The following is a 16,081-nucleotide window of genomic DNA, read 5'->3' on the forward strand; positions in this document are numbered from 1 at the left end:
TTTTACAAAACAAAAGCAATTTTATTTCTTTCCACTGACTTCAAACAAATACCAGGTTGTGAAAGTCTGCAGCAGAGAACTGGCAATGAAGAAAAACAGAAGTAGATGGAAAAATAGAAGAGCAAACAAAAAACAAATGCATCTTTAAAATAAAACTTTAAAAACCACATACTCAGCTACGAATAGTAAAGGGTCTCTGGTGTGTTTGCATACTGAGAACCATGGATTTTATATAACAGGCACATGTCTACAGCTTATCCTTACTGACAAGGAAAGGCCCTCTTCTGTTCCACCTACAGTATGTGGAAATAAAGTGCAGATTCCTCCAAAACCTGGTTCCAGAAGCATTTTTCCCCCTCTTTTGCCCCATGTGGTATATAACATGGGCCACTGACATGAGGCGTGTAATCCAGCCACCATTTACAGAAAAGCTTTACTGGAAGGGATGAGCTAAGAAGTGTAGCTTTAAACCCCATTACAGCTCTCCACCACCAGAAGAATCCAGAAGGGGACCACCTAGGCCCTCACACACAGGCATCCAAATCAGCCATCCCTTACCCCACAACAAGCCTTGCACTCACAATTCAACCAATTCGGGAGTTTTTCCTACAATACCTCCTGTTTATTAATATGGATTCATACCCTGTTGGTTATATGACTTAGCATTATTATAGAGACACTGGCCGTGAGAGCAAAAAAAAAAAATGTGCTCAACTAGAATCTTTATAATACCTTAAGCGTGGCTTTTTTCCCTTTTGCTATCAAACCACTTGGAAGATTCTAATTTTAGACATAAATAATTACGTAAAGAAAAGATGCAAAAGAATGAAGTTTTTTTTTTAAGTGAGGGGCAAAATAGCTCAGATGTACAGGTTAGTGGGAGTTCTGCTGCACTGTTTTTGAAGTCAAGACAAAAAAAAAAATCACTCCTTTTATACAAGGCTGTAATACAGCACAGAACTTTACAGAACAGTTTCTGAGGGATATTTAAGTGGACCAGTGTTTCATAAGAGCAGTTTCACAGTTGCAGCAGTGGTGTTATGTTTGTGTGGGTTGCCTCCATCAAGGCCAGATAACCAAAACACCATGAGCTGTTTCTCCATCCCTGCAGGAACATGACTCCTGTGTATTACCAGTAAGTAGTTTTCCCCAAATGCAAGGATTTTACAGCTGAAAGCCACAGGAGTTAGTATTATGTTTAGAGTGGCTTTAAGCTGGACACCCAAATTCTGACTTACAACAATGCAGAATAGACTGTGCAGATACTGCTTTCTCTTTAAAACTACCAATAACCACAAACAGAATTTCACTAAGTTTGTTTTATACAAATCACAAAAAATAGTAACCAACTTTACAATGCATACAACTGATAGATTGTCTTCCTTCATGAATGTATTCCAAATAAAAAGAAATACATGCAATGGTATGCTAATTCTTCTTGTGTTCTAGCATGCACTCCTCAGCCCTTAAAGCTTCTTTTACGACATACTGTAATCAAGGCATCTTTGATACTGTATTACTAAAACATGACAAGAGTCTTGCGACAAGCCAGGATTACTAGAAGTACAGCGCATGTGGAAAAACGGGGTGAAACCCAAACAGGGAGGCGCCTTCTCCATCCGTACCCCCCCCACCCCTCAAACCCACAGCACACGAAAACCACAGTGGGAGAATCATGCCACACGAGCAACCAACATGAAACTGCTCTTGAACAGCACAAACCCCAAGAAGCCAACAAGCTTCCAAGTTCGTAAGGAGTGAGACGCTAAGGGTTAGCATTGAAAGCAGCAGCAACAGTAGTACAGGCCACGGCGGACAGGGCGCTATACTGATTGGTAGCCCGTGCGGCTCTTCCTCCGTCCAATCAGGTAAGAGATAAGCACGAGGATGATTAGGAAGCCCAAAGCCACCCCGACAGCGACAGGCACAAGAAAGCTCAGGTCAGTGTCCAGGAAACACTCTTCCGCTGTCGTGGGGAAGAGAGAGAAAGGGAGAAAGAGGAGCAGAAATTCCATGTTAAATGCCAAAGGCTTGGAACCCGAAACGGAATAAATCAGTGGTGCGGCACAGAAGCAGCATCCTGAAAAGGAGGAGAAACTGGAACGTGAACGGAAAAGCTCCCAGCAAGGTATTCACAGGAACGTTCCCAGTAACTAAGTTCATCACTACTTTTTATCCTGTTGGGGAAAATAATTTTTTTTAAAATCCTTTAGGGCATGCATCACATCCATACTTTTAAAAGGCATGCAATGGTGATCCTGTTGGAAAAACAAGGATCCATGGACACCTGTGCTAGGAAGCAGGATTGGTTTCCTTCTTCTGTAGGAAGGATCACTCTGGGGGGGTGATGGGAAAGCCACTCGCACACCAACATGTAGAAAAGTATTTTATTGCGTCATTTCAACACGAGACAAATGCAAACGTTCCCAAAGACAATCAAGAGAAACATTTCTGGTATTTTTACACCAGCTTATACAAACAGGTATGGAACCACATTAAGGGACAGAACAGAGCTAAAAAGTAACTGCAGTTTGGGGAAGGAGGAACAAATTAAAGACAGCAGCAAATTCAAAGATTATTTGTGGTTAATTGTAAAATTTTTATATCCTATCAGCTTTCAGCATTTAATAGCAGTAAAAAAAAAGTAGCACTTCCATGCAAATTCAGGAATTTTCCTACTTCCGTTTTGTGACAAGTGCGCAGGTGGCAAAAACTAAATTTTTAGGTGTAGATGCATTTAGACATCTAAATTTACATAAAACACAGCAAAAAAAAAACTTTACGTAGTGGATTTTTATAAGGATCAACAACACTAAAGCCAACAGCCACTGCAGAACAATGGAGTGAGATTCTGCTTAAATTTCAGGCCTTCAGCTTCCACAGAAAGGTCACCTTTCTAGAACGATTCATATCCACCCGCCGGGTTTTTCCTCCGTCCGACAAAATACGCCACCAGTACAACAAGAACCAGAACTCCAAGCGCCACTCCGACCACTATGGGCACAATGAAGCTGTCGTGCTTATCAGATGAGCATTCCTCAGCTAGGCAAGAAAAAGCCATGAATATACAAGTTACACAAACAATCAATCCAAAAACTAACTGCAAGAGAAAGTACTTGAAATGTGGCGTTAAATTGAATATCTGAGGTGTGGTTGACACTTTTTATACAGTGACATTTAACAGTCTAACCATCTTCTAAAATCTCATTCCCAACTCTAAAGGAATGTTTCAGAGGAGCTCCAGTTACATCTTCTGCATCATCTTTTAGAACTTCACAGCCAAGCACACACATCTTGCTGTTACAGCACTGAGCTTCTTTCCTTAACCACCTTGCCAATGTTGCAGGGGTGAGAAAAAAAAAGACTTGCATAATGTACACCACAAACACAGGGACAACCAAACATATCTTAAGAAACTGCATACCAAGATGCGCAGCACTGAGCTCTTACAAAAGAACTAGGTGTGCATGAACTTTTTAAACATTTTACAGATCGACCCAAAGTGCATGAGAGATTGTTAAGTCTGTATAGATAGATAATACTTCATTAATCCCGTAGGGAAATTGATGAAATTTCCCTACGGGATTAATAAAGTATTATTAATACAGGTATAAGGCTATTTTATCTAAAAAAACGACACGTCCCACCAGGAATACCAGCCCACACCCCCAGAACGATTCTGCATTCTATTCTGCGCTACTATTAATTTCTTTGGAGAAACAAAAAAGTGCATTTGGAAAACAATTTCAGATACAAGCAATTCATAAATTCACCTCTTATTTGGGTGTGCTGTTCAATAAACTATCAAGTGTAATGAGTAGCAGGATGGCTGCAAGTTACTGTGGATGAACAGCAAGTGGTATATTGAGATAAAATACTGTGGCTTCTATGGCAATCTTGCAGTCTTGATTTAGAAAAGGGTCAAATTAAAGTTTTGGTGCAATAAACTAGGTTACTGTACAGGCAAATCAACTGAACTTTAAAGTGGTTAAAAGCTGTATTGATTCAGATGGTTAATACTAGGAGATCTGATATTTAGCATGCAATTTATTTTACAAAAAAATGACACAGCCCAAAATACATTTACGTGCAGATGTTTTGGCCATGAAATTAATCCTTCCCTGATCCCCGATACACTGGTATGTTAAGGTACTGAGCAAGTCACAGCTAAACAGCACAGTAATCGTTGACAAATGTATCAAAGCAGCCAGTTTACGGAAATGCAAAAATTGATTGTTATAGCAAAGTGCAAATAAAAGCAGTTTAAACAATCAGCTACATGAACACAAATATTTCCTACATATTCTATAGGACTATCCCTTTTTCAACCTAATGCCAAGAGACTGTAAATTGTTTTTAAAAGCTACTGCTCAACCTTTGTTTTGAAGTTTGTCAGTGCAGGCGCACTTTTATTCCACTTCGATAAAGGTATGTCTTGAAATACACGAATGTTGGTGAACAGGATTTTGTGTGGAACGCTAACAGGATAGCATAAGGTGGATTAACAAACACAAGAGACTTAGTCTGTGGCGGGGGGGGGGGGGGGGACCCCCAAACTGATTTAAAAACAAGTTTCAACTAAAGTATTGAGAAAACTAACATCCCTGGTGACATCCAGTGGGATTCGGCAGCTAATGTCAAGAAGACGAGTAACTAAGCACAACAGGCAGAGCAGTATGTATTGAGGCTACAGCCCTGCCACGGTTACAGAATCCGTTACAGAGGACCAGTGTGAAAGAATGCTCAAGTCTTTCACAGGGAACAGGGAGAATTAGGGAACGGCACTTTTGCAAATTCCTTGACAAACATTCCTGCTTCAGATGTAGGTAAGGTAAACTCAGAACAAAGGTTGAGCTTTGTGGTCGCAGACTAAAGTATCTGACACTCCATACACAGCAATGTTCTTCACCAAGTGATGAAGTGCAAAGCTGAGACAATACACGTTTACTAAGCATCTTCATCCTAGAGATGGCCAAGATGTCTAATGGGCTAAACAAACACTCCACAGAAGAGTGTGGGAGTACCGAATTGCTTAATCCACCAGTAAGCTTTGGCTAGTGTGAGAGGACAGAGAAGAGTCCAATCAACCTAGAGAAATGAGGTACAGTGCTCTTACACTGGGTAAATGAGTGAATGACATTGGAGCAGATGGAAGTGTGCCAATAGTTGCGCCTGAGACTACACCGATAAAATTACATGAACACAACACAGGGAATGCCATGTGGAGGAAGCAAGTGCAGGTTCAGTTTCATTCTGCATAATGTTAAGGAAAGCCACTTAAAACAAGACCAGACCATCAGATATCGGACTACCACTGCCTGCGCAAGGAAAACCAGTGGAAAAAGTTAAGGTGAGCAGCAAACCTTTTTCCAGGCACCGGGGCTCAGAAAGGGGGGGAAGCCACATTTCAACGTCTCAGCTGAAATAGAGCATCACCCCCCTGCCTTTGGGAAAACAGTTTCTGAAGTTTGGGAAAACAAGCCTGAAGTCCCAGGTTCTCTGGCAGCCTTAGATAATTTTTTGCCAAGTAGGACCACAGTAAGCTGCAAGCAGTCACTGCTGCACCATAGCTCACACACAAGGTGCTGTAACCATGCCAGAGCGCCAGGTGGCACTGCTCATTTCTCCCACCACAGTCCGTCTCATGGCCGGTGCTACACAGCCCTTTAAAAGCATGCCCTGTGGACTGACTTCAGTCACCCAGGCTCAGATCTGGTATGTGCGCAAGATTTTAAATGTATTACAGGACCAAAACGGAACTTGCACTTGCCCCTGGAAAGAAGAAAAAAAATTCAGCATCAATCCATTAAGTTAACTGCAAATGATTGTTTTAGAGGGTCTGATATCCAACGTAGGTCTTTCTTCTACCAATCACATATGCAATCACTACAATGAGAATCAAGCCTGCCAGAGCAGCGCCAACAATAATTGGGATTAGAATGCTGGTGTCATCCACTGAGCATTCCTGAGCTGCAGACAAAAAGAAAAAATAGACGACTTTAAAATTAAAAATGAAAAGCAATAGATTAAAAAAAAAATCGCTGCTAAACACACGTCTGGATTTGGAAAAGGTGCCGATGGGGCTTTTATTAATGCGATTCATCCAGAGTGGAGGAGAGAGCTGGCGAGTTTGCCATGATCATTCATGCTTTATATATAGATAAAATCAAAAAAGAAGCAAGTCTCAAATGGTCTAATAATAAATGTAATCCATGTCAAGCACTGCACAGATCCAACAAAACTATTTATAAAAGGAGGTTACCGGGTCTCTAGCGCACACTGCTCAAACCTAATCAGAAGTCATATAAAGACATACTCAAGTGACAATACTCACAGGGGTAAGCCCAACTTACCTGTAGAAAACTTCCCAGCTTTCACGTCAAAAGGCTGCACTCTGAGCTCCAAGGTGGTGATGGAGAGGTCCCTGGCGATGCTGTAGGTCTGCTGCTTGTTGCACATGTAGGAGCTGCCGAGAGATGCCTCCCAGTAACCCAGGGAGCTGTTGCTGCTGTTGAAAATACCTACAGGAGAGCAGAAATTGCCCAGGTTGGTTACAGCTAGAAGGATAAAGGGCCGAAAGTTTCAGAAGATTTTCCTTTTTAGTAAAGGACTATCCTATTCACACATTCGAAACAATATAATTTCTGCATCAAAATTGCCACTTAAGTCATGCATTCATTTCTTAGTGGATAAACTATTGTCTATTTAGTCCCCCCCACCCCCATCTTAAGAGTACGTTAGGAAAATGTAAAAACCATACCCATTAAGGCAAGAGTCTCACTTACTTGAGCCGTTTAAACTTAGTTTTACGGACACTCCCTGCAGGACAAATTTCTTGGAATTGCTCTGTAAAAACGCAGACAAACTCCGTTAGAACCAAGATGAACCGGAGGACAAGTCAGTAAGATTTCCTTTATGCCGAACTGGTCCCAACAGAAACGGTGACCACGGCCATTATCATGACCCTGAGAGGAGATGAAGGACAGCCTCACCGTGCTCCACTGCTGGCTCACCTTGTTAAAGCTGAAGGCCACAGTCTTCTCTTCGTCATCCAGCGTCAAGGTGGACTCACTGCCATCGGTACTGCACCTCCCGCCAGCTTTAGTCTTATTGGGATTAATGTTCACCTGCAACCAATCCTTTAGAGGCAGAGTAAATAATTTAACCTTAAGTAGAGGCTGCATATTTCCACTGTAGACAAACTTTTAGGGATATAACATCTCTCTTCCAATTCTGCAGAACAGGTTGGTGAACAACAAGTCCTGAACAGCAGAAAAAACCTTTTCTTCTAGCCCATTTAAGGACTTGAAGAAAAGGTACCACCCCTACTCCGCTTAAACGGATTAACAATACAGACCGAATTGGGTATGGTACTCCCAGAAAACCAGGAGGCAACGTAGGTCTTCCAATAACCAGATTTAAGATCCCTGGCTCTGAAGCCTGTGGGACAAATCCTGGAATCCTGTGCCCTGCAAGTTCACAGGCCTAAGATCAAATAAGGAAGTCTTGTGGGGTGGGGGGATACCAAGGAAACACTTTGCAGTAAAAGCATGCAGCAAGTCGGAGGACAATATCCACAGGGGGTCCTCACTCATACCTTTCCATTGAGCGTGTAGTTGACCTGCAGGCCCATGGTGGCCAGGAGACAGACTGTGCCGTTTCCGTCGGTGATGTTGTAAGCGTGCTTCTCTGGGCGGGGCAGGGGCGGCGCCGGCGTGGTGGTGGTGGGGGCTGCAGTCGTGGTGGCATTGGGAGCCGTGGTGTGAGCGGTGGTGTTGGGGGCAGTTGTGTGAGCGGTGGTGTTGGGGGCAGTTGTGTGAGCGGTGGTGGGCGTTGGGGTCACGGGGGTGTCTTCTGGACACACAGTCTCTGTAAAGAAAGAGGTCTTAGCAATTAGGGGTGAGGGGGGACACAAGATTAATACCTGCAGCAACACCATGCATCAAATATTTTTTTGCAGCAGCATGCAGTAACCCAGTTACCCCCCAAAATCCTGAAAGATCCGGGCACACAGCTTAACTGGGCACTAACCAGCAGTGAAACTAACCGTCTGACCTTTTGTGAATTCTTCACGTCATATTGCGACGACAAATCCGAAAACCCCATCAGAGTTCAATGACGGAACCCAGACAAACCTGCACATACAGACTGGAGGCTCTTTTATGGACTTGAGCAGCTTGAGAGCTGCAGGGATTTACCTTGGCAGCAGCAAGAGTATCGGAACAAAAAGTCCAACATGCAGCAGGTTGCCGACACTCCTAAGAATTACCACAGAGGTTAGCGAGGATGCAAATCATTTCCGCCCGGCACACTCACCGTTCTGGCTGACAGTGCCGTTGAGTACGAACACCTCCAAGGTCACATTCCAAAAGGTCTGCGTGATGCCATCCTTCTCAAAGGACTCGTCGCTCCTGCACCGGTAGGTGGTGTCCACGGGAATGTCATAAGGTTGCAAACGGATTTCCACCCTTTTCAAGCCTGCCGCCACCATGCAAGACAAACAAACGTCAAGCACAAGCACCGACGTTTGCAAACGAGTCTGTTCCATTTCAGAAACAATTAGTGCTCGATTTTGAATACCTGGCTATTTTCTCAGAAAAGGGCTTATAATAAGGGCATGGGATTTAGGGTAACTTGTTGCAACGCTGATAACCTCCTGCTGCTCATTAGCTGCAATTAAATACTTTAAGATACAAATCATTGCATAAGAATAACACCTGAAAAAAAAATCCACAGACAAGAATGTATTATTTCTACTTTTCTATATGGAATTTACTGCTACTTGTAATGGAAACATTTCAGATCCACTTTCTTATGTGACAATTCACAGAGATTTTAACAGGGAACCTACCTGGGAGTGGACCAATTCACTATCTGTCACACACAAGCACCGGCAAACTTACCCTTTTCAGTGGCATTTGGAAAGCTGCTCGTATCACCGAGATTGTAGGTGAAGACTTCGACCTCTGCTCTGTAAGAATTATTACTCAGCGAGTAGTTTACAGAGAGGGAATGACCTTCTCCAAAACCAATCATCAACACAGAGCTGTTGGTACCACACGAGCTTCCATCCGTGTCCACGGTCTCTGGCAGACGTAAAGTTGCAGTCTGAAGAATCGGAAATTAAAGAAGCGTTAAAAACACAAATGAGTACTGGAACCAACAGCATTGTTAATGCCTCTTCATACACACAGTCTTCCACCTGAAACATGCAAACACATGACCTTACATTGCCACACATGGAGAGCCTTACAAAAGACTACCTATTCACCTAAGAACATCCTTAAGATTTAATGGGAAATGGATGCAGGTGCCACAGCATACACGCAGTCAGGATATTTTAAATTTTATCTTGTCTGCCTGCTTAGAATGATCTACATACGTTTCCTTCAACCAAATCCTCAACCAGAAAAATGACTCATACTAATCCTTCTCATGACCACATTGGGTTCAATACAGAAAGCTTTTGTAATTATTCCTAGGACTGTTAAAGAAATGTTGAGATGTAAGTGATGGAAGGCAGATCAGCCTCTTCTGTATGTGGATTCCTTATTGATCCAGGGCTCTCATCCTGCCTTTTTTATTTAAGGGTCCTGGGAATCTTTTGGTTTGCGTCAGACACCCATGAGAGTGTATAAACAAAATAGTGTTTGAAAGGTACTAACGTGTTCCAGGCTTTTCCCCAGTGACAACTCCTACAAGAACAGCCACTCAAAGCCTCGAACACAAATGACTTAATATTTTAAACTCAAAAGGTATTGATCGTCAACCCAAAGGACCCTTTTAGGATCAAAGTAACAGACCAGGCAACAGTGCATCTAACCGAGAACTGGTGCTTCTTCAAGCATATAGGAAATCTTTGATCACAAGTAACCATAACAGCTGGCACAGCCACATGGCTCTACTAGTATGAAGTTCTGCTCTTGATGCAGGAACTCCACACAATGAGCTGCACTTACAGAATTAGTGGTGTTTGTTTTGTAGACGATAGTGAAGTTGGCCATCAGGCTGTTATAGATGCATATCTTGCCATCTTTATCCTTTACAGTCACGTCTGTGGTGCGAGACTGGGGGATTCCTGGAATAAAAAGTTAAAAACAATATTGTGGTATTAGGAGCGTTCAGTTTACGAAGAGCGTGTGGGGAATTCTTTCATCTCCTCTATTGGCTTAAAGCAACAGAACTCAGGGGTGGACCCGATAGACTGGAGACGAGATACTTTACAGCCGCTGCTTTTGGGTCAGCTGAAACTGGAAGACACTATATTGCAATCAATACCAGGTGCAGCAAATTTACTGCAGTAATTCCCCAAATATTTTACAGAGGCAATGTTGAGACAAAAGGAACGCAGAGGATATCAGGAATAAAGGAAAACCATCAGCCTCTCGGACAGCAGTATTGCCCAGCCTCAGCTCCTCAATGGTCATACAGTTTCACAAGTGCTTGTATCCACCAGCCGACAGGAATTCCCCACCTATTCTGCAACAGGTTAAGATTACACACAGAAGTAACACCATAGCGGTGAAACTCGGGCATTCTGACCCCAGCCTCCTCCACGATGGGCAGATGCACCAAACCCATAGAGAGCTGGTGGCTCTTCCGGAGTGCTAAAGATTCCATTGCACTCGGAAACATTTCTCAACGCTCCTTTAGTTACACCCCGACTCTTACAGCAATTAGCATGCATGTGTGGATAACAATTAAAGAGAACTTACAATTCTGACCGCCTTCCCACAGTCTTGCAACATCACTCAAATCACAGAGCCACAAATAAGATTACAAACAGCCAAAACAAGATACATGATTTCAAAATTTCTCCTGCACATCCCACTTTGAAGTGTTAACATTGCTTGGCATGAACAGCAATAAAGATTAAATATTTGCATGTGGCTAAGTACCATTCAGTTTATAATGAACAACACCTATATAACAAGTACAGGGCAGAGTTTAACAACTGCCTGTGACTGAAAATTCCATGCTTTTCATCCCGAAGAGCTCAAAGCTTTTGAGAGATCAGAGGGAAACCACTTACTGCAACTCACCGCTGGAGTGCAGCACCCACTGCGTGAAGAGCTATTATACGCCAGCAGCCCCATTACCCAGCCCAGGCAGAGAAGGGAGAAGATGCCGGACTTCACTCATTGAATTAAGGGAGCTGTTAGGGAGTGCATATTTTGCAAAATGGGAGTTGAAATTAGCCAGGACAAGGATTAATACTTCTACAGTTATAAAACTGAGGTCTACAACACCATTTGTATCTTATGCACAGAACAGCACAGTGTCTCCTTTCACCATCATTAGCCACTGTTTCAGAAACTGATGCAGCAGGAAAAGCACAACCTACAGGTCCATCAACTCCACTTAACAACCTGGCTTTCAGAACCCAATACTGACCCTGCACAGCCTTGCTGAGCTTCTGAGATCCGACACGATCACTCTGCAAGGTGCTACCATGCATCACAATAACAGTTGAATCCAAGTAAGGGATACTTCAAAAAATAAACAAGACATGTTTGTGCCACCAGAATACATAATGCACTTCCTTGTAAAACAAGTAAGCAAACTCAGAACATTCCAGTGATCATCTCCCAACTGACCATGCCTGGGTCAGTAAAAGGGCACTGAAGTGGACATACAGTACAGCATTTCTGATGCATGACTTTTAAATGTTTTACCAAGTCACTTAAACAATTTAAACAGCTCTGGTATCATACACGATTTAACACTTTCAGGATGAGGTACGAGTCTGAACTCCTGAACTATGACTGCACCTTCACAACTACCACATGACAAAGACCAGAAGAGCAAGTTCACTCCAGGAAAAAAGAAGAATCACAAGATCCAGCCATGAGGTCAGACGCGTTGTAGCTACATGTGCTGAGAAAGAGATGTGGGTTATGATAAAGATGTTGGCTGCCTACACATGAAAACACAACTAGGGGGGCAGGTTCTGATCTCCAGGCATTGTCCCGGTGAGCCCGAGTCCAGCAGGTCTCGCAGGTCAACACTCAATTGCCTGGAGACCTGCAGCAATCTCATTACAGGCAGTCGGGCCACTTGAAGAACTGGGACCACAACGTAGGTTCAGCTGTCATAATTAAACACATTCCTTGCTCAATTCATCGATCAGCAGCTTACAGGCATCGCCCATCTTTACAGAAACATGACCTGCGAGTCCAACCGAGCAGCGGTAAACACCGGATCTACACCCAACCCTGCAAGAGCAGCTGCTTGAGGAACGCCATCGGCACTTTAACCAACGCCAGGGAGAGAAAGACCCCCAGGTGTAACAGCTAGCCCCCAAGGTGGGGGTGGATGTCGATGACACGGAGCTAAGCATCCCTGCAACAAAGGAAGTTTGTCTGGGGCTTTAATAATGATCCCAGAAGATTAGGAGGCTGGCCAGCCCCAGTCGCCAGACCGTGAGGACACCAGCCAAGTCCACACAGAGGGCTCAGCCCTGCCAGCCAAGTCTCCGAGCCGCGCAGCCCTGGGCGGGGGCGCTACACGAGCCAGGACGGGAAATTACCCCGGCTCCCGCAGCAAGAAGCCCTCTTTTGTGCGCGGCAATCGCCAAACCCCAGAAGAACGGGGAAAAAACAGAAGAACGGACGTTCATCGGCGCTGCAAACGGGCGCTGGGATGCGGACACCAGCAGGCTGTCAGGACGATCGGCGCCCAGGTGGCGCTCGGAAACCTGCCTGCTCCTCCCGCCGTCACATGACTAACCTGGCGCACACACACACACATCACATGCTCGCTGAGATCAGGGCTCCCAGGTCAAAAACCAAAACAAACGGCCAACAGCGACGCGAGGTAGAATGTACTCGAAAACCGCAAAAATAAAACACACATTCTGATGTACTTCCTGAATAGCGGCGCAGAACCAAGCCATGAGCCCTGTACTGAGGGGAGCCCAGACACTCATCCTGGTTATCGAGAAACCTGATTCAGCAGGTCTGGGGGAGACGGATGAAGGGGGCAAAGTTACATGCACTCTGGTAACGACCACGTCGACCGCTAACGTGAAAGGAGATGGAGATCACTTTACATTCGGGACACCGCTTCGTACCTAGAGCGTTCCGCCCAACATCAGGGTAGAAAACCCCAGCTCTAACCCTGGACCGATAATTAAAAATGACGGTTTATTACTCAGCGGATTAGATCATGCAGATCTGTTTTACCGTACTCACTGATGAGCCCGCATTCATTTTAATGCACTCAAAGATGATCATTCAGCCTCCTAACTCCTAGCGACGACTACCTGATAGTACTACCTATTAAATCATACGTGTAAACGAACAACCATTTGATCACTGACACGGGTCTCCCGCATTTCAGGGCGGCGGGGCAGGGACACGCGAGGGCATCAGCAGCTGGCTCTGGGGCTCCAACCCCCCGGCGTCAGGGAGAAGGAGAGTCCCAGGCTGCGGAGCTGGGGGCTAGGCCTGCCAGCAGGAAAGGACAGACGTCAAGCTCCGCTGTTCAAAACGAAATCGTCCTGCGAATAAAGAGTCCCCGCCGAGGGTGGAGGGGAAGGGGGGGGGGAACACACTTACCACATCCCAGAATCAGAAACAAACCCAGGATAGCGCTGCCGTCCATGGCGAGGCTGGGCTCCCGTCTGTGACTGAGCCGCACGCGGAGCAGGAAGTGAAAGTCATATGACACCTTCAAAGGCGGAACCCTCGCTGCCGACCAACCACGAGCTGGAGGGGAGGCGTGTGCCCTTGCAATTAATACCCTGACGATTGCAGTTAATAGCCTTATTGAAAGATGGCATTTTTTTTTTTAGAAGAAAAAAAAAACTTCACAGTGTTAAAGATCTCCCTTCTCCGGGTCTGCACGGCACGGTGCCTCCATCTGACGAGCTCCATGTGCTGAAATAAATCAGATCTTCCCCCTCAGCGGGGCATAGACTGGGAAGCGCTGTCAGTCCTCGCTGTAAACTAAATCACGGTCAATTATGTCCCCATCCGCGGTGGGAAAACCGCAGAGGAAAATTAAAACCATTGCATTGCAGAAGTTGGTACGGCCATCGTATCTAATCGCGTGCCCGCTTCTGTTTTTAGTGTTAATTTTCTGCCCCTATTTTTCGATCACATAGGAGGAGTAAGAGAAGTACGAACCGGGGTGGTACGAGGGTCTGTGTCAGAAGTTATGGAGCTTACTTTAAAAACACGCAACACGGAGGGAAAAAATGACGAAAGTTAGAGATCATTAATGGAATACTGAAAGTCGTTATTTAACACAAAACTGTTACTCGGAGCACAATGGTCACTTTTCTCAGTTTGAGATAAAGTTTTTTTCTGTGTGAGAAAAGTAGTAATAAGTTAGAAAAAAATAGTGAGTTTCCTCATACATCCACTCTCATTTAGATCGGGAGTTTCTCCGGATCTTCCTTCAAGCCGGACCCAGTCGAAACAGTTGTTGACGTTTTTGGTCTTCATGAAAACGAACGAGCTACACTGGGCTCTCATTTACAGACTTTTATCTTTAAACGTCTTAATTACATCTGTTGCGGCCTTTTGAGGAGGTCCACGTTTTGTGTTCTCTAATTTCGAGAAGACTCTCGGAAGTCCCGTTCATGGCCCTCACTTGAAATGAGTGTCTGTTTTGTTCAGGATGTTATTAGAATCCACAGTTTCTCTACAAGGTCCGTTTTCAATGATTGTCCAGTCCAGTCCAGTGCAGGGCCTTGGTGAGCCAGAGCCTGGCAGACAGTGGGCACAAGGCCGGCTACATCTCGGGCTTTTCTTATTAAAAGTGGGGGGGTGGCATCGCAGTGGCTCTGTGGCTCAGGATCTGCGCCTGTGACTGGAAGGTTGCCAGTTCGAATCCCGCGGCCGGCAGAGGAATCCTACTCCATTGGGCCCCTGAGGAAGGCCCTTAACCCCAACTGCTCCAGGGGTGCCATATAAATGGCTGACCCTGCGCTCTGACCCCAAGTATATCTTCCTGTGTGTGTGTGTGTCTATGTGTCTCATGGAGATCAAGCTGGGGTGTGTGAAAAAACAAATTCCTAATACAAGAAATTGTATAGGGCCAATAAAGTGATCTTATCTTATCTCTTATGCCAGTCCGTCGCTGGACACTCACAGGGAACAATTCAGAGGAGTCAGTTAACCCAGCCAGTATGTCGTTGGACCGTGGGAGGAATCTGGAGCACCAGAGAAAGAGCCACAGACTGACATCCAACCCAGAACACAAGAGCTGTGAGGCAGAAGCAAACTGCCAAGTCATCGTGCTGCCCTAAAAGTCAGTATCGTAATTCTGTTTGAATTATAGCTTTCATAAGAGGCCATAACCTTTTTCATGCAGAATGTTTGGTTTCCTGAAGGAAATACAAAGTTCTACGTGACTGTGAATCCACAAACACAGAAATACACACTAACCCCACGTGTATCTTAGGTCACGGAATACAGTCACTGTCACTGTCCAGAACGTGTTGAGAAAGATATTAAAGTATCTGAACTGTTGAAACATGTACTACCATTTATAAGGGAGAATCAATCTGTCAGTTTTTAAAATACACATCACATTTTTACAGCTTGGAGTTCTGGGCTGAATGATTCTCATTAATTGTTAGTATTGAATAATTATGTATTACTTTGACATGTGCCTAGTTTGTATTTACATACCTTTTGGTTCTCCTTAAATATGCCATTAGATTTTGAAATATTTTTTATCTCATTTTTCATTTTTATTAAAAAGTGCTATGAAAAATAAAGTTAAACCTAATTTGATTTTCAAACTTTTCGGTTTCCATTTCAATCTAAAAATAATCCATTTAAAGTGTGAAATGACATGAAAGCTTTGTTAGGGTATAACATTTAAAAATTGGTTACACTCATTTACTGTAAAATGTAATATACGATGCCCACTTATGATCATTTAGATAAGATCCATGTAAATAAATTAGATTTCATCCTTTTTGGTTTTATACACTCAGCTCAATAAACAATTATTTTGATCAATTTAACAGAAAGGACTCGGAGGCTTTTAAAAATAATAATTCCCTACACTTACATAGCGCTTTTCTGGACACTGCACTCAAAGCACCTTACAGGGAATGGGGATC

At 44.1% G+C, this 16,081-nt stretch overlaps 1 protein-coding gene across 3 annotated transcripts; it reads right to left on the reverse strand.

Moving 5' to 3' along the window:
- On the reverse strand, positions 1-13,669 carry lamp2 (lysosomal-associated membrane protein 2). Of its 3 annotated transcripts, none has more exons than XM_015351716.2 (9): positions 13,560-13,669; positions 9,960-10,078; positions 8,904-9,108; positions 8,317-8,478; positions 7,598-7,869; positions 7,014-7,139; positions 6,786-6,846; positions 6,354-6,521; positions 1-1,966 (listed from the first exon to the last, which is right to left on the reverse strand). In XM_015351716.2, exons 1-9 carry the CDS (start codon positions 13,603-13,605, stop codon positions 1,824-1,826), a joined length of 1,302 nt encoding a protein of 433 aa, XP_015207202.2. In that variant the 5' UTR covers positions 13,606-13,669; the 3' UTR covers positions 1-1,823. The 3 variants fall into 3 exon arrangements, with proteins under 3 accessions (XP_015207202.2, XP_015207201.2, XP_015207203.2); XM_015351715.2 differs by lacking the exon at positions 1-1,966 and adding an exon at positions 2,374-3,042; XM_015351717.2 differs by lacking the exon at positions 1-1,966 and adding an exon at positions 3,453-5,970.
- Between the last annotated feature and the right edge of the window lie 2,412 nt (positions 13,670-16,081).

The sequence above is a fragment of the Lepisosteus oculatus genome, chromosome 8 (assembly GCF_040954835.1).
Source record: "Lepisosteus oculatus isolate fLepOcu1 chromosome 8, fLepOcu1.hap2, whole genome shotgun sequence".
Classification (NCBI taxonomy): Eukaryota; Metazoa; Chordata; class Actinopteri; order Semionotiformes; family Lepisosteidae; genus Lepisosteus; species Lepisosteus oculatus.